Here is a 19,860-nt window from a genome sequence, read left to right as displayed (position 1 = left end):
CAGCAGGTAGGTGTGAGTGCATCTGCACGCACAGTGAGGTGAAGACTTTTGGAGGATGGCCTGGTGTCAAGAAGGAAAGCAAAGAAGCCACTTCTCTCCAGGAAAAACATCAGGGACAGACTAATATTCTGCAAAAGGTACAGGGATTGGACTGCTGAGGACTGGGGTAAAGTATTTTTCTCTGATGAATCCCCTTTCCGATTGTTTGTGGCACCCGGACAAAAGCTTGTCCGGAGAAGACAAGGTGAGCGCTACCATCAGTCCTGTGTCATGCCAACAGTAAAGCATCCTGAGACCATTCATGTGTGGGGTTGCTTCTCAGCCAAGGGAGTGGGCTCACTCACAATTGTGCCTAAGAACACAGCCATGAATAAAGAACGGTACCAACACATCCTCCGAGAGCAACTTCTCCCAACCATCCAGGAACAGTTTGGTGACGAACAATGCCTTTTCCAGCATGATGGAGCACCATGCCATAAGGCAAAAGTGATAACAACTAAGTGGCTCGGGGAACAAAACATCGATATTTTGGGTCAATGGCCAGGAAACTCCCCAGACCTTAATCCCATTGAGAACTTGTGATCAATCCTCAAGAGGCGGGTGGACAAACAAAAACCCACAAACTCCAAGCATTGATTATGCAAGAATGGGCTGCCATCAGTCAGGATGTGGCCCAGAAGTTAATTGACAGCATGCCAGGGCGAATTGCAGAGGTCTTGAAAAAGAAGGGTCAACACTGCAAATATTGACTCTTTGCATCAACTTCATGTAATTGTCAATAAAAGCCTTTGACACCTATGAAATGCTTGTAATTATACTTAAGTATTCCATAGTAACATCTGACAAAAATATCTAAAGACACTGAGGCAGCAGACTTTGTGAAAATACATTTGTGTCATTCTCAAAACTTTTGGCCACGACTATACATTTAAAAAATTCAAAACATTAGGTATTATCTATAATACATGTTTTTTTTATGGTAACATCATAGTAAATGGAGTGTCTTGGATTTACGTACAGAATAATATGAAATTCTCTGAGACCATGCTGATTTTATTTCCCCTGAGCTCAGTGGCTTATTTGAAAACAACTGAACACTTGTCAGAATTGTGAAATGATGCGTGTGAAAGCTTTGACAGGGACCGATCATGAGGAAACTGCATGTATGGCAGGTTGTTTTGTATGGGCTCGTCAAACTGAGTTTATTTCTTTTGGACAGAGTACTTGAGGACAGAGAGAGTTTATGGTAAAGTACCTAGTTGGCCACTTGAATACACTTCTTGATACAAATAGAAAAACTGAAGATATTCTGTTGAATAGCATGTTAGCTATAGGTGCCTTTTTTAAACAGGAACAGTTGAGGCATACATCAAATTCACAAAAAAAAAAGACAAATGGCCAGTTTTTTGTTTTTTGTGGGAGTTTACACACCCAGGAAAAACCTGGTAGTATTGGTGAAACGTCACTGTATCTATAGGACTGCAGAGATGAGCTAAAGGACAGCAGCTAGAGCATATATCCTCTCTACTGTAGACCCCTTTCTGTGATTGCAAACATTGCCGCAATAGGACGATGTGCACAAGTTGGTGGCAGAACGATGGAGAGTTCTAATAGAACCCCAGCAAAAAAAGCCTCTTTTTGTTGCTTATAAGTGCATTTCACACTACCTTTTGGATTATAATTGCATTTTAAGGCTCATATGAATGTCCTGCTTTGTTTGTCATCGCAAATCAACTGCATTATACTTAAAAAAAACTTTTTCTACAGCCTATATCAATGAGCGTTAGCATTCTAGCTACAACTGCTACATCCAAAATATATATTTTGCAAAGATCCCAACCAAATAAACTCAGCAAAAGAAAATAAATGTCCCTTTTTCAGGACCCTGTCTTTCAAAGATAATTTGTAAAAATCCAAATAACTTCACACGATCTTCATTGTAAAGGGTTTATACACTGTTTTCCATGCTTGTTCAATGAGTCATAAACAATTAATGAACATGCACCTGTGGAACGGTCGTTAAGACACTAACAACATACAGACGATAGCCAATTAAGGTCACAGTTATGAAAACTTAGGACACTAAAGAGGCCTTTCTACTGACTCTGAAAAACACCAAAAGAAAGATGCCCAGGGTCCCTGCTCATCTGCGTGAATGTGCCTTAGGCATGCTGCAAGGAGGCATGAAGACTGCAGATGTGGCCAGGGCAATAAATTGCAATGTCCGTACTGTGAGATGCCTAAGACAGCGCTACGGGGAGACAGGACGGACAGCTACGGGGAGACCACGTGTAGCAACACCTGCACAGGATTGGTACATCCGAACATCACACATGCGAGACAGGTACAGGATGGCAACAACAACTGCCTAAGTTACACCTGGAACGCACATCAGTGCTCAGACTGTCCACAATAGGCTGAGAGAGGCTGGACTGAGGTATTGTAGGACTGTTGTAAGGCAGGTCCTCACCAGACATCACCGGCAACAACGTCGCCTATGGGCACACAAACCCACCGTCGCTGGACCAGACAGGACTGGCAAAAAGTGCTCTTCACTGACGAGTCGCGGTTTTGTCTCACCAGGGGGATGATGGTCTGATTCGCGTTTATCGTCAAAGGAATGAGCGTTACACCGAGGCCTGTACTCTGGAGCGGGATCGATTTGGTGGAGGGTCCGTCATGATCTGGGGCGGTGTGTCACAGGACTGAACTTGTTGTCATTGCAGGCAATCTCAACACTGTGCGTTACAGGGAAGACATCCTCCTCCCTCATGTGGTACCCTTTCTGCAGGCTCATCCTGACATGACCCTCCAGCATGACAATGCCACCAGCCGTACTGCTCGTTCTGTGCGTGATTTCCTGCAAGACAGGAATGTCAGTGTTCTGCCATGGCCAGCGAAGAGCCCGGATCTCAATCCCATTGAGCACGTCTGGGACCTGTTGGATCGGAGGGTGAGGGCTAGGGCCATTCCCCCCCCAAAAATGTCCGGGAACTTGCAGGTGCCTTGGTGGAAGAGTGGGGTAACATGTCACAGCAAGAACTGGCACATCTGGTGCAGTCCATGAGGAGGAGATGCACTGCAGTACTTAATGCAGCTGGTGGCCACACCAGATACTGACTGTTACTGTTGATTTTGACCCCCCCCCCCCACCTTTGTTCAGGGACACATTATTCAATTTCTGTTAGTCACATGTCTGTGGAACTTGTTCAGTTTATATCTCAGTTGTTGAATCTTGTTATGTTCATACAAATACTTACACATGTTAAGTTTGCTGAAAATAAACACAGTTGACAGTGAGAGGGCATTTCTTTGTTTTGCCGAGTTTATAATCTTAGCGACTGTTCAAGCAAGAATCAAAACATAATTTTAAGCCTATAACACAAACTGATTTTGTTTAGAAGTGGCGCAGTGTATGATGACTGTCAGGTACCTGGGATGGCACATGTGGTGTGATTTATAATAAGGTGATGGTGAGTGCTTATTGATTCAAAACCAAAAGTGTTCTTCGAAGGAGACGTGACCTTTCTCACCACAACCTGAGTGCGACACACATGTGAATGCATATACGCACACACTCTACTTCTTTCAAACGGTTAGCTTGTAGTATACTTCAAGCAGATGTATAGTTGACAAATATGTCTATGTAAAACTCCACAAGGAGTTGGGTTTCGAGATGGTTCTTCCACAAGAACAAAATACTTCTGTATTTTTAAATTACTTTTTATGTATTGGAGGCAAATTTGGTTATTTGGAGTTTAAGGTAACTGTTCCATATTCAATTTAAAAAGTGATTTTAAGGGGCCTCCCGAGTGACGCAGCGGTCTAAGGCACTGCGTCTCAGTGCTAGAGGCGTGACTACACACCCGGGTTCAATCCCGGGCTGTACCACAACCAGCCGTGGCCGGGAGTCCCATAGGACGTCCGGGGTTTAGGGAGGGTTTGGTCGGGGGGGGCTTTACTTGGCTCATCGCTCCCTCAGTCGCCAGTTGAACAGTGTTTCCTCCGACACATTGGTGCGGCTGGTTTCCGGCGGGTCATGTTTCGGAGGACGCATGACTCCACCATTGCCTCTCCCGAGCCCGTTGGAGTGATGAGACAAGATCCGAGGAAACATGGAAACAAGACCGCTAAGCTACACTGAGCACCGGCTGAAGTTAATGTGAAATCGCATTCCAAATCTCAAATTCACATTTTTTGTCATTCAGCAGACGCTCTTATCCAGAGCGACTTACAGTAGTAGTAGTAGTTTCATACTTTTTGTTGTTGTACTGGTACCCCATGAGAATCGCACTCCCCAACCCTGGCGTTGCAAGCGCCAGACTCTACCAACTGAGCCACACAGGACCGTTCACTGGATCATCTTGTTTTCTTCTGTCAAAGTAAAATAATGCTGGCCTATTGAAACTACCTGAATCATCGCAGTAGTGTGCCTACCTGGCTGCTACTTGTAAATAATGAGAGCGACCAAGTTGAAAGCTTTTCCTGGGGTTCCTGTACTATTATGTTACGGTGTGTGCCACTTTTCAGCTAGCTAGTATAGCCCACTTATTCTTGACATTTGATGTGTCAATGGACCAAGTAAAGCCTACTGTACCAGTACATGTAACACTGTCTATAAGCTGGAAAAGCCAGCAATATATTTTCCCTTCACCACAGATCTCATGGCCTTAAATTGCAGTTCTAAGGCGATTGGACATAGTTTGTGACATTTGGATTCACGTACACGACTTCCAGACGTACTTTCAGTCGAGACTGATTTTCATCTAGCGGCCAAGGATGGCACATTTTCACAAATTTGGGAAGCTGAAAAATGAATGTCAGAAAGTATGCCATAGCCAGAAAATGACCTTTTGACATGTTTTCCACCAGCAAGTCGTATTTTGTCATGCACAACAGATGTGATGGTTTGGAAAAGCCTGCCATGCCTAAGTGTTCAAAAATGGCAAGGAATGCACAAGAGGCAAGTCTGTCAGTGGGAGACTGTGTTGGTATAATTACTAGGTCTGCCACTCACATCCCTGTGTCTAAGAGCATAAACATTGTAGGCTATGTACCTGGCTATGCTGTGTTCTTGTGAGCATCTCTGAGAGCGGGTCTGTGCCAAGTTTGCACTGTGTTTGGGTGATCATGTCAATTGCTATATTGTAGGTGTGTGAATGTGCACGTGTATTGTACCGAATGCTTAGTCTTCATGTTTGTCTCACACGTATGAACATATTTGGGTGTCTTATCTAGGTCCTCCACTTGTGCACCACACCATCACCCTGAGAGAGGGGCTGCATGTGCTTTAGGATGAATGGGTTGCCCCTCTGTTACAGCTCCCCCGTCTACAAGGTCCCAATGCTTCCGAGTGCAGCTTTCAGAGAAACCGGGCTGTTCTACACACAGACACTGTGAAATTACCTTCCTATACACATGCGCCTCATTACCTGCACGATTAATGTGTGTACAGTATCACACAAGGCCTCTGGGTCAAACCTAATGCCTTCTGATGCAAAGACTCCGGGAGGTACCGTTGCCAATGTCCGAGCCAGCCAAGACGTTCCTGATACTGCCATTGGGTCCAATCGGGAAGCTGGATGGTTGCCATCGGGGTGCCATCTAGTACAGGTGCAGTTATCAAATGTATACTGTGGGCTGGAAGCTAAACTGTTGAGTCTGACTTAAGTATGCTCTTTGTAATGTGCGGTAAGCCAAGCTTTTTCAGGGTTACTGTTTTACCAGAACTCAAAATGTTTTCTTCTTTGAACTAGAACGAGTCGTCAGTGTGCCGGAGCACAAGGCTGGTTTCCATGGGGATGGTACAGAGCTGAGGAGAAATCATTTAAAGACAACTGGATGAACTAATGTTGTCCATTGCATAAGATGCTGCACTTTTACATTTAACTCTGTTTTCATATGCTTCACATTCTTATTTCAAATACAGTGCATTCGGAAAGTATTCAGACCCACATTTTGTTACGTTACAGCCTTATTCTAAAATTGATTAAATTGTTCCCCCCCCCCCCCCTATCAATCTACACACAATAGCCCATAATGACAAAGAAAAACAGGTATTTAGAAATGTTTGAAAATGTATATCACATTTACATAAGTATTCAGACCCTTTACTCAGTACTTTGTTGAAGCACCAGTGATTACAGCCTCACGTTTTTTGGGGTATGATGCTACAAGCTTGGTACACCTGTATTTGGGGAGTTTCTCCCATTTCTTCTCTGCAGATCCTCTCAAGCTCTGTCAGGTTGGATGGGGAGTGCTGCTGTACAGCTATTTTCACGTATCTCCAGAGATGTTCGTTCAGGTTCAAGTCCGGCCTCTGGCTGGGCCACTCAAGGACATTCAGAGACTTGTCCCAAAGCCACTCCTGCATTTTCTTGTCTGTGTGCTTAGGGTTGCTGTGCTGTTGGAAGGTGAACCTTTGTGCTCTAGAGCAGGTTTTCATCAAGGATCTCTCTGTACTTTGCTCTGTTCATCTTGGTTAGCAGATGTTAATGCAAGTGTAGCGAAATGCTTGTGCTTCTAGTTCCGACAGTGCAGTAAAATCTAACAAGTAATCTAACAATTCCACAACAACTACCTAATACACACAAATCTAAAGGGGTGAATGAGAATATGTACATATAAATATATGGATGAGCGATGGCCGAGCGCCATAGGCAAGATGCAATAGATGGTATAAAATACAGTATATACATATGAATAATGTAAGATATGTAAAGTGGCATTGTTTAAAGTGACTTAGTGATCCATTTTATTAAAGTGGCCAGTGATTGGGTCTCAATGTGGGCAGCAGCCTCTCTTGAGTTAGTGATTGCTGTTTAGCAGTCTGATGGCCTTGAGATAGAAGCTGTTTTTCAGTCTCTCGGTCACAGCTTTGATAAACCTGTACTGACCTCGTCTTCTGGATGATAGCGGGGTGAACAGGCAGTGGCTCGGGTGGTTGTTGTCCTTGACGATCTTTTTGGCCTTCCTGTGACATCGGGTGCTGTAGGTGTCATGTAGGGCAGGTAGTTTGCCCCTGGTGATGCGTTGTGCAGACCGCACCACCCACTGGAGAGCCTTGCGGTTGAGGGCGGTGCAGTTGCCGTACAGGATGCTCTCGATTGTGCATCTGTAAAAGTTGGTCCGGATTTTGGGTGACAAGCCACATTTCTTCAGCCTCCTGAGGTCTGTGTGGGTGGACCATTTCAGTTTGTCATTGATGTGTACGCAGAGGAACTTAACTTTCCACCTTCTCCACTACTGCCCCGTGGATGTGGATGGGGGGTGCACCCTCTGCTGTTTCCTGAAGTCCACGATCATCTCTTTTTTGTTTTGTTGACGTTGAGTGAGAGGTTGTTTTCCTGACACCACACGACGAGTGCCCTCAGCTCCTCGCTGTAGGCTGTCTCGTCGTTGTTGGTAATCAAGCCCACTACTGTTGTGTCGTCTGCAAACTTGATGATTGAGTTGGAGGCGTACATGGCCACGCAGTTGGCCAGGTGATGATCGGTGCCAGGTTTCCTCCAGATGTGACTTTTGGAATTCAGGCCAAATAGTTCAATCTTGGTTTCATCAGACCAGAGAATATTTTTTCTCATTGTCTAAGAGTCCTTTAGGTGCCTTTTGGCAAACTCCAAGCAGGCTGTCATGTACCTTTTTTACTGAGGAGTGGCTTCTGTCTGGCCACTCTACCATAAAGGCCTGATTTGGTGGAGTGCTGCAGAGATGGTTGTTCTTCTGGAAGGTTCTCCCATTTCCACAGAGGAGCTCTTTCAGAGTGACCATCGGGTTCTTGGTCACCTCCCTGACCAAGGCCCTTCTCCCCCGATTGCTCAGTTTGGCCGGGCGGCGAACTCTAGGAGGAGTCTTGGTGTTTCCAAACTACTTCCATTTAAGAATGATGGAGGCCACTGTGTTCTTGGGGACCTTTGATGCTGCAGAAATGTTTTGGTATTGTGTGTAGATTGAGGATGTTTATTTAACTGAGTGCACTGATGTTGGACGATTAGGCCTGGCTCGCAGTCGGCATTCCAATTCATCCCAAAAATGTTCAATGGGGTTGAGGTCAGGGCTCTGTGCAGGCCAGTCAAGTTCTTCCACACCAATCTTGACAAACCATTTCTGTATGGACCTCGCTTTGTGCACGGGGGCATTGTCATGCTGAAACAGGAAAGTGCCTTCCCCTACCCAAAGTGTTGCCACAAAATTGGAAGCACAGAATCGTTTAGAATGTAATTGTATGCTCTAGCGTTAAGATTTCCGTTCCCTGGATCTAAGCAGCTGAGTCAAAACCATGAAAAACATCACCTGACCATTATTACTTTACAGTTGGCACTATGCATTGGGGAAAGTAGCATTTTCCAGGCATCCACCGAACCCAGATTCGTCTATCAGTTTGCCAGATGGGGAAGCATGATTCATCACAGCAGAGTACTGCTCCAGAGTCCAATGGTGGCAAGCTTTACACCACTCCAGCCGACGCTTGGCATTGCGCATGGTTGTCTTAGGCTTCTGCTCGGCCGTGGAAACCCATTTCAGGAAGCTCCCGACGAACGGTTCTTGTGGTGACGGTGCTTCCAGAGGCAGTTTGGAACTCGGTAGTGAGTGTTGCAACCGAGGACAGACGATTTGTACCCGCTTCAGCACTCGGCGGTCCCGTTCTGTGAGCTTGTGTGGCCTACTACCTTGCAGCTGAGCCGTTGTTGCTCCTATATGTTTCCACTTCACAATAACAGCACTTACAGACGACCGGGGCAGCTCTAGCAGTGCAGAAATTTTACGAACTGACTTTTTGGAAAGATGGCATCCTATTGTACTGCCAATGTTTGTCTATGGAGATGGCTGTGTGCTCGATTTTATACACCTGTCAGCAATGGGTATTGCTGAAATAGCCGCATCCATTAATTTGAAGGGGTGTCCACATATCTTTGTATATACAGTACCAGTCAAAAGTTTGCACACATACTCATTCAAGGGTTTTTCTTAATTTTTTTACTATTTTCTACATTGTAGAATGATAGTGAAGACATCAAAACTATGAAATCACACATATGAAATCATGTAGTAACCAAAAAAGAGTATTTTAGATTCTTCAAAGTAGCCACCCTTTGCCTTGATGACAGCTTTGCACACTCTTGGCATTCTCTCAACCAGGTTCATGGGGTATTCACCTGGAATGCATTTCAATTAACAGATGTGCCTAGTGGAAATTCATTCCTTCTTAATGCGTTTGAGCCAATCAGTTGTGTTGTGACAAGGTAGGGGTGGTATAGAGAAGATAGCCCTATTCGGTAAAAGACCAAGTCCATATTATGGCAAGAACAGCTCAAATAAGGAAAGAGAAAAGACAGTCCATTACTTTGACTGACCTTCATGTCTTAATGTGCAAAATGTTAAGTTTGATAGTTTCTCCAAGTGCAGTCACAAAAACCATCAAGCGCTATGATGAAACTGGCTCTCATGGGGACCACCACAGGAAAGGAAGAGTTACTTCTGCTGCAGAGGATAAGATCATTAAAGTTTCCAGCCTCCGAAATTGTAGCCCAATGAAATACTTCAGAGTTCAAGTAACAGACACATCTCAACATCAACTGTTCAGAGGAGACTCCGTGTATCAGTCCTTCCTGGTCGAATTGCTGCAAAGAAACCACTACTTAAGGACACTAATAAGCAGAAGAGACTTGCTTGGGCCAAGAAACACGAGCAATGGACATTAGACCGGTGGAAATCTGTCCTGTGGTCTGAGGAGTCCAAATTTGCGATTTTTGGTTTCAACCGCCGTGTCTTTGAGAGACGCATAGTAGGTGAACGGATGATCTCTGCATGTGTGGTTCCCACCGTGAAGCATGGAGGAGGAGGTGTGATTCTGTGGGGGTGCTTTGCTTGTGACTGTCACTGATTTATTTAGAATTCAAGGCCCCCTTAACCAGCATGGCTACCTTGGCATTCTGCAGCGATATGCCAGTCCCACTAAGTGCAAACCAGATGGGACTATAATTTTGTTTTTCAACAGGACAATGACCTCACACACCTCCAGGCTGTGTAAGGGCTATTTGACCAAGAAGGAGAGTGATGGAGTGCTGCATCAGATGACCTGTCCTCCACAATCCCCCAACCTCAACCCAATTGAGATGGTTTGGGATGAGTTGGACCCCAGAGTGAAGGAAATGCAGCCAACAAGTGCTCGGCATATGTGGAACTCCTTCAAGACTGTTGGAAAAGCATTCCTCATGAAGCTGATTGAGAGAATGCCAAGAGTATGAAAAGCTGTCAAGGCAAAGGATGGCTACTTTGAAGAATCTGATATATAAAATATAATTAGAATTTTATTGATAAATATTTTTTTTACTACATTATTCCATAGTTTGTATTATTTATTCTACAATGTAAAAATAAAGAAAAACCCTTGACTGAGTAGGTGTCTAAACTTTGACTAGTACTGTATAGGGTAAATAAAGATGGTGGTAAGATGGTATTATTTGTCTATTTTGCCCAAATGTATGAAGATGAGATGTAAGCTCCACTGGGTATTTGGCAACCTTGTAAATATCACTGTAATAAAAGTTTTATAAAGCTGCTATCAGTTACGTTAGGCTATACAGTCTGCCAGCTGTGTGTGTTAGGCTCCCCTCATGTTGTCCATCCCCCGGTATCCCCATCCATCCGTTTCCTCATGCTGTTTGCGTATTCATGCAAGAGCTCTGGAGGAGACCCAGAATGTGCTGATATGCATTTCCCTTTAGCAAAGTCAATGTTAATACCGTTAGGAAATGCCTGGCTGTCTGTGTATGTGAAAGAATGTGCTACAGTAAGCACTTTTGAGTGTATTATCATGGTGGAGAATAATTTTGTTTAATTCCAGTAGTATTCCCTATTGAAATGCCATTTTGTCAGTGCTGGGTGTAGTACCACTGCTCACCACTATGATTGCACAATACCTGACGACTCAAATTGATTTTTTCACCCCCCACTGTTCTAGGTTTGTCTGAGACCGCTATCGTTGAAGTTGTTTGTGGTGAAATCAAAATTAGTGGTGTTGTGCAAAACAGTCATGCGATTGGATCATCTCTAACTAATCAGAGTATCGCTGCTTTGAATTACCCACGTATGTTCTGGCTCCGGGCCAACCCATCAGGTTCTGGGACCAATCAGAGTGGTTAGATAGTGTTTCGTTCTAGATATCATTGAGGAGGTACTCGGATCCAGACTCATTGCGGCGAGAAAAAAAACGAATGTCCATGGGCCTAGTGTTTGGCCGAAGCAAGGAGTTTGTGTAGCCAGGCAAGATTGCACCCACCTCGACTTTGGTGTTCTGCTTCTTCCATCCCCATAGAGTGGTGCTATGACGGATAGTCTTGAGTTGGAACTGTTGGACATCAGGCCCTCAGGAGAATGGAGCTCAATTGAAAATATCTGTTTCATTGGGTCATCAATCATTGTTCAACACAGGTCTTTTAGCAGTTCTGTCCAGTGTGGGTACCTTGTGCCTCCTGGTAATTGGTGTCCGCAGTAGGATGTCCCTTTGGGCTATTGGAGTTGGACCAGGAGTCGTGTGAGAGTGATGTCTCGGAAGTATGAGGATAGTTTCCCATGCTTTGTTACAGTTTCTAGTGTGCTACTTAGCCTTGACTTTTATTTCACCTGGGGACAGTGTGCTGCAGTGTTGTCATGGTATTGTACTGAAACAACTGGCTGTTTTTGTAAGGAGGTAGGTTATACCATCCAACACTTAACACCACTACCATTGTTTTCCACTGACAGGGCCAGGACTATATAATCTGGGGTCAATTATAAATCCTGCTCTTTGCTGACTGTGTCAGGGTTGAAAAAGTGACCCGAGCACAAAGATCCCCGTTGCATACATGAATCACATTCTCTTGTGATGGAGCGGGAGATCGTGGGTGTGGGATCAAGTTCCAGATGGCACAACACTTTATGGAAATCCTGAGGATTAATGGGATACTGGCTAATGTGAAGAACCCGGCTATCATTGCCCCGACTCGTGCCTATACAGAAATAAATAAAATAATTCAAAATACTACACCAGAGAGCATGATTTGGCCACAGAGGATCATTAACTTTAAAAAAAAGAGCTGTGTGTTAAGTGTTTGGTTTTAAGCGTGCAGTTAGGGAAATGTGAATGGCAAATAGCTTACCAAATAGATGTTTAAAATCTTCTCTCATGTGGCACTTTGGGGTGGACCCACCTGTCTCAATCAATGAAAGAAATGGACAAGATGGCGGTGAACACATTGTTGGATTGCTTCATTGAGCAAAAATGTATTTATTTTAATAAGAGTTTTTTTTTTTTTTTTCAAACAAACCACCTGCAACTGGACAGAGACATTTTAGAACATACATGTTTGACCCGAAATCAACAACGAAGATAGTATCGTCAAGTTAAGGTTGGCCAAATTCTCTGTCCTACGCCAAACATAGCCAGCAGATCTGACCCTCTTGCTTACAGCTGCAATAGGGTTGGACAGCATTCCTATGTAGATTAAGACACCACAGAGCCGGTGCGAGATGAGGCTTGGAAAACATACCTCAATCCAGGGTTGAGAAATGCGTAGTACTCCAAATTGTCCAATTATCTCAACTGTTACACCTAGTGCAGCTGTAAGCAAGCGGGTCGGATCTGTTGGCTATGCCAAACAGTACCTATCCTGTAACGGCTAATGGAGCATGACATTAGCCAGTTAATCTGCTAGCTAAATTACTGCTAGACAAAGCTAACAGCATGTCTTCATCAAGTAAGGTTAGCCTATCAAAAATGAACAATTACCCCTCCAACACAAATATAAAAGTACAGTAGGCCTACCTTACAACAAACCATGTTTAATTTGTATAAATATCATGCAAATCATTAGGCTACATGTGGTATAAGAAAACTGCGATTGAAAATGTGGGTATAATTCACCGGGAAGTTAAGATGAGCTGTTTGATATGGAAGCCCATTCCCGCCACCCAAGAATAAAAAGTATTCAGAACCCTTGACTTTTTCCACATTTTGTTACGTTACAGCCTTATTCTAAAATTGATTTAAATTAAAGTTTTTCCTCGTCAATCTACACACAATACCCCATAATGACAAAGCGAAAACAGGTTTTTAGAAATGTCGGTCAATTTATTAACAATAAACAGAACTACCTTCTTTACATAAGTATTCAGACCCTTTGCTATGAGACTCGAAATTGAGCTCAGATGCATCCTGTTTCCATTGATCATCCTTGATGTTTCTACAACTTGGAGTCTAGCTGTGGTGAATTCAATTGATTGGACATGATTTGGAAAGGCACACACCTGTCTATATAATGTCCCACAGTTGACAGTGCATGTCAGAGCAAAAACCAAGCCATGAGGTCGAAGGAATTCTCCGTAGAGCGTCGGGACGACAGGATTGTGTTGAGGCACAGATCTGGGGAAGGGTACCAAAATGTTTTTTTGCAGCATTGAAGGTCCCCAAGAACACCGTGGCCTCCATCATTCTTAAATGGAAGAAGTTTGGAACCACCAAGACTCTTCCTAGAGCTGGCCGGCCGGCCAAACTGAGCAATCAGGTGAGAAGGGCCTTGATGGTCACTCTGACAGAGCTCTAGAGTTCCTCTGTGGAAATGGGAGAACGTTCCAGAAGGACAACCATCTCTGCAGCACGCAACCAATCAGGCCTTTATGGTAGAGTGGCCAGACGGCAGCCACTCCTCAGTAAAAGGCACATGACCGCCCTCTTGGAGTTTGCCAAAAGGCACCTAAAGACTCTCAGACCATGAGAAACAAGGTTCTCTGGTCTGATGAAACCAAGATTGAACTCTTTGGCCAAGCGTCACATCTGGAGGAAACCTGGAACCATCCCTACGGGGAGGCATGGTGGTGGCAGCATCATTCTGTGAGGACGTTTTTCAGCAGCAGGGACTGGGAGACTAGTCAGGATTGAGGGAAAGATGAACGGAGCATAGTACAGAGATCCTTGCTGAAAATCTGCTCCAGAGCGCTCAGGACATCAGACTGGTGAAGGTTCATCTTCCAACAGGACAACGACCCTAAGCACACAGCCGAAGCAGGAGTGGCTTTGGGACAAGTCTCTGAATGTCCTTGAGTGGCCCAGCCAGAGCCTGGACTTGAACCTGATCAGACATCTCTGGAGAGACCTGAAAATAGCTGTGCAGTGACTCTTCCATCCAACCTGACAGAACTTGAGAGGATCTGCAAAGAAGAATGGGAGAAACTCCCCAAATACAGGTGTGCCAAGCTTGTAGTGTTACACCCAAGAACACTCAAGCCTGTAATCGCTGCCAAAGGTGCTTCAACAAAGTACTAAAGGGTCTGAATACTTATGTAAATGTGATATTTTAGGTTATTTAAAAATCTGTTTTTGCTTTGTCATTATTGGGTTGTGTGTGTGTGTAGATTGAGGGGTAAAAAAACAATTTAATACATTTTAGAATAAGGCTGTAACGCAACAAAAGTCAAAGGGTCTATTTTCCGAATCCACTGTAGATCATGCATAGGTTATGTTTCTTCATTTGTAGCATTGTGTGGCAATTTCTATCAATCCACATTGTAGAAATCAGCAGAGCAGGGCTGCCGGTAAATGTGTGGCGAGTTGACATTTGCCCCAGCACTTTTGAGTTGGTTTGATAAAAATAGACACGACAGCATTAAGAGGGACAAAGTACTGTTGTTTAGACTGATTCGGCTCATAATTTGTTTGACAGGACTTTGTTTTCGTCCTCCCTAGGGCCAGAAGTTTATTTATGACCTGATTTAGAAAAATGCTGGTCCCATCATAGTCCATTTTTTTTTTTTTACAGTTGATTTATTACTATGTCATCCCCTATAACTAGGGTCTGAAGTTTACCCGGTCAGGTTAGCCTACCAGATCAGGAAAAACTCTGGGCCCCAGGAAAACAATTCCCCCCCACCACCACCACTCTGGGACCTGTGGTGCCACCTCTGAAATCACCACACGTTACAAATGAAAAAAACCTGATCTACTATCTAAAAATGGATTTAAAAACTGTGCCCGGGAACGGGCTTCAATAGTTTTATGTGGCTCATTACAGCCAGCAGCTACTGCGACAATTTCAGAATGTAACAGGCTGCAATTTCAGATAAAACTAAATAAAGCAAGCCTCAAATATAAGGAAAATGTCTATACATTTATACTGTGGGAGTTTTGAGCTCAACAAGAACATTCAGTTTACACTGCCCTGCTCAAAGGGGGGGGGGGGGAATTGTCGGGTGAGTAACTTGCAAAGTAAGAATTTTGCAAGTTTAGACAATGGTAATGTCTCTCGAGAATCTCTCCAGTGTCTATCGTCAACGTGAAAACGGACCATGAAGACGCTTTCTGTTCTGGTTGTAGCAGTGTGGAGGTTTGTGTCTGTGGGTGTTGACCTGTAAGTGCTCGCTCGGCTTGTTCCAAAGCCTGGTCAATAGAGGTGCTTCTCTAATCAAACATTGGAAAGAGACGATTGACCGGCAGTAAGGGAATCTCCAGGTAGTAACACTTCAGGATCTAGATGGCCATACAATGAAAGGCCAACCAAACAGGGTAACACACTGTCTATGTCATGAATGCTTTGTTGTGACAAGTCAGCCTAATAGGTGACAAACTGGTACTGTCCCATAGCCAGGACTGGAGTGGGTGTGTCCTTTACTTGCTCTGTGTATGTCATGTTGCAGGCTCTGACTGAAATTAAATTAGGCATAAGCTTGGGGCCATTCAATAATCAAAGGTAACAAACCTGTCTGATTCCGTTTAATTTTCACTTGGCGAGCTGTGAGCTCCAGCCTCTCCACTCAAGGTACCTATACACTCTAATGCCTTCTTGGGTAATTTGGGATAGCTCGTGGGTAGGTGTTGTCACTTCTTAATGCGCTCAGTAATATGGCTCAGTAATGTGGCTGAAGCTTCTATAATGAAGAGCCCCTGTGAAATATCTATTTTTGCATGAAAGGTGAGAGGAATTTGAGTGGTGGAAACATTGAGGAGGATGGGAGACCCACAGTATAAGCGCGGAATGCATGGAACGACAAAGTGTTTCAGAAATCATCAGACTATTTTAACCTAAAGCATTTTATAAAGACATTTATTTAATACAATGTTATGGGAAATGGAAATGAGAGGGTTACTTACACTGTGTTGGGAAGGGATCACAGCAGTGATTGAATGAGGGTATGAGGCATGAGTTGAGGCGTTCAGAAGCTTGACTTCAGTGCTGGACAGGATTTGACTGGGTAGATGATAAACAATAACACAACACAGACAAAAGAGCTAAGAATGATTTAGTCCAAGTAAGGAGTAGAATCATTGATGTGTATTAATGTGTATGTGATTGACTCTACATATAGTAATGAGGGAAAATTGATAGGGGTACACACAGTGCTTGGAGAGGGAACATTCAACGTGCCAGTGGATGAGCGGGCACATGACACGTGGCTTCGGTTCCTGTCAGGAGAGAGTTGACAACGGTAGTGGAGTGGTCATCATCTCTTAATCAGGGCACTTAGCTGTAAATACAAATAGCAGATGCATCCCATTACAGCTGCGCCATCGTAGGTTTGAACAACCAGTTCCTCTATGAACTTAAACTCGGAAGTCTCAAAATCCACAAAGTCAGAGACTGAGCATCTCGCCCACTTGACACATCAAAGTAGCCCAAGAAACGTTCCTGAATAAAGCCCTGATCATCCACATACCTGACGATAACTGACAACCGCAAGCAGACTGGTGGCACCATTAGGTCCCAGAGTGGTGGGGCAATTTTTAGCCCCTGGGGCCCAGAGTTTTCCCTTATCTATTAACCTAACCAGGAAAACTCTGGACGCTAAGGTATGACAGTGATTAATCAGTTGTAAAAAGGTTTTATAAGGGCTATGATGGGACCAGTTTTTCCTAATCAGGTCACATGGTTTAAAAAAACTCCTGGCTCTGGGGGGGATGAAAACCCTGTCAAACTGCAGCAACCTTATATTTATTCATATTCATTATATTTAGACTAGATTAGGAGGGGGATTTCCTCTACCAAGACACATAGACAACAACTGATAGACAATATAACTCACAGGGCTGAGCTTGCTTTATGCATGTATGCATCATGCACGCCTATGCAATTGTAGGCTTTATTAAAAATGAACTCATCTGTCATCACTATGTTGTCAAAAAGAAAGGAGGACCAAGGCACTCTTCATATAATTAATGTTGTATTGATTATTTCCAGTGAATCATTTTGGGTTGAAAAACCTATAGGCAGCCTAGCCAGCCCAATTTTGAATATAAAACGAATTTCATCACGTTCACATTTTCTCCTGGCATACAAATAGTCCATAAAAATGCTTGTTTTTTTTCTTACTTTCTCATAGTGTTGCACAGTTTGAATACACAGACCTTCGCCATGATCGATGCAGCTTTTTCCCAGAAGGTTGAATCTGATGTGGACATTAATATGCTCCCTGCTTTTGTTTTGCCGTTTTAGCTGAAGGATCGATGTTCTTCAGGTCACTGTAATGTAAACTCGTACATCGCCTTGGTCCGTACAATTGCCCTTATTTTAGCGCCCCAAAAACGTAATACTTCCAGATCAACTGTAATGTCAATACCATTGTAAAGCACAATTTCTCCCCTTTCCAACATTATCAATTACATGACCTAAACGCTGCCCGTTTCTGCATAATTCAAGCAGGCAATGAGCCCCGTTGGTTCTTTATAAAAATGGCGGGTGGGGAAGAGAAACTATTGCGTGATAGTGAGAAGGAGAGATTTTGTGTGGGAAAATTGCTTTTTTTCACTCGATCTGTCCAACTTATCACCTTATCGCCTCTAAAATGTAAATAAAACACTATAAAGAGTTTATATAATGTGTCATTACATACCTATTTGAAGGTTTGTGTCGAATTTGAATCGGGATTTTAGGGCGGTGCTAAAGTGATCTTAGAAGTAAACAGAGGCTTTGAGAATGATGATCGCATGCAATGATAACGCAAAAAATGACCTGGTATCCCCCTTTACCCCCGTCACTGTCCATTTCTTGTTTTTAAACGATGAGAGAAGTGCTACACCTGGTGGAGAGAGATTGTAAGACAGAAATAGTTGCTTTATGCGTGCTGTACGTTACGACATGACGCGTAACGGAGGGTCCGTTTTTTTCAACTTTTCTCCAATACTATAGAGCCATACCATGTCGATCAACGCTTGAATAGAAACCTAGTTCACACCCCCGATTTTGAAGTCAACACAGTCGCTACAGTCCCATTAGTTTTCTTTGTAGCCTCGTTTGAATGTTGCGGTTGCGCACATTTGTACGGAATGGGGTGAGTTTACGTTACCCTCCTTTCGCCAATGGCTCAGACTTCCCAAAAAACAGGCAAGGTCACCAATACAGGTGGCTTGATGAAAAGCTAACATATTGTAATGAAACAGCAGGGAACAGGTCTCGAACCCTCGACCTTGTAGCCCGAGGTCCGGCGCGCTATCGACTGTGCTGCAAAAGCATGCTCAAGCGGCAGAGTCGATTTCCGCACTTATAAACCCAGGGTCGTTACACTACTCCCTCCTTTCAAAGAGCACTTTATGTCTTACAACACACGCTTCCAAAGGAGACTGCGATTCCACTTCTGACATCAGTGTAATGAAACAGCAGGGAGCAGGTCTCGAACCCTCGACCTTCTAGCCCGAAGTCCAGCGCGCTATCGACTGTGCGCGCTACAATAGGGTCGTTACAATATGTTTGATACCAATTTGTAGTGAATGCCCTCACCTTTTCATTATTCTTCTTGAAACTGATCACAGGCAGAGGTCGACCCTTGGTTTTAATTTGCACCTTTTCCCTGTACCCCAGTGAATGAAAGGGGTACATGTCAACAACATTTTCGGTAGCATTGGCGGCAAACTGCACTCGAGCTGGTAGCTAGCTAGCTACTGCTACTTGCCACGAAGTTAAGCAAGAAAAACTATTTTGAATTGAATAATATCCAAGAAATGCTCAGCTATCACTTTTCAATCTCTATCCAATAATGCTCTGCGACACAACCCCAATACAACACACTAGGTTCATTCTCTGATCCTAATCCTATGATTGGATGGACATGTCAGTTCTTTCTGCAAAAGCTTTGATTTGTTGGAAGTCCTCCTCCGGAAATGGTTATAATTACCATGTAGGTCAATGGAAGGGGGTGAGGCCTACAAGCCTCCAAGGTTTTGTATTGAAGTCAATGTACCCAGAGGAGGACAAGAAGCTAGCTGTCCTCCGGCTACACCATTGTGCTACCCTAGAGAGTGCTGTTGAAGTTACTATAGACCTTCATTGCAAAATAACAGTGTGTTTTAATCAATTATGTTGTAGCATATGAATATATTTAGTATAGCTTTATCTAAAAATTATAACTTTTAGTGCTTCACTATAAAAAAAAAAGAAGACATTTCACTGAGGAGGAGGATGGTCCTCCCCTTCCTCCACTGGTGTGCATGTGTCTCTTGCTCTCTTTTTCTCTCTCTCTCTCTGTCTCGTGACTGTATTACTTAGCAGTTGCAATTACTGCTAAAGTAATAGCAGAAGTATTAAACAACGATGAGGACGTAAAGAAACAATACCTAAAAAAAAATGTATCTCCCTCTCTGTTCCCCTCTTTCCCTTCTCTTTTCTCTTTCACTATGCCTCCCTTTTCTCTCACCCTCTCCTGCAGGTACTTTGTGTTGGATCCAGAGCTGGGACAACTGCAGTACTTTGTACATGAACAGGGCAAGAGCCAGAAGCCCAGGGGCTCCCTGCCTCTGATCGGTGCGTCGGTTGTCCAGAGTGATGAGGCACCACACATGTTCATCGTCAACTCATTCAATGGCGAGCTGTACAAGCTCAGAGGTACGCAGACACTTAT

General features: G+C 43.9%; 1 protein-coding gene across 1 annotated transcript in view; it reads left to right on the top strand.

Annotated features, from left to right (window-relative positions):
- LOC139554257 (oxysterol-binding protein-related protein 10-like) overlaps positions 1 to 19,860 on the top strand; it is a 129,784-nt gene that overhangs the window by 9,179 nt on the left and 100,745 nt on the right. Inside the window, exon 2 of the mRNA XM_071366999.1 lies at positions 19,669 to 19,844. Coding sequence (XP_071223100.1) covers positions 19,669 to 19,844 — 176 coding nt within the window. The remainder of the gene's footprint in view (positions 1 to 19,668; positions 19,845 to 19,860) is intronic.

Source organism: Salvelinus alpinus, chromosome 26 (genome assembly GCF_045679555.1).
Source record: "Salvelinus alpinus chromosome 26, SLU_Salpinus.1, whole genome shotgun sequence".
NCBI lineage: Eukaryota > Metazoa > Chordata > Actinopteri > Salmoniformes > Salmonidae > Salvelinus > Salvelinus alpinus.
This window is presented reverse-complemented; position numbering and strand designations above follow the sequence as displayed.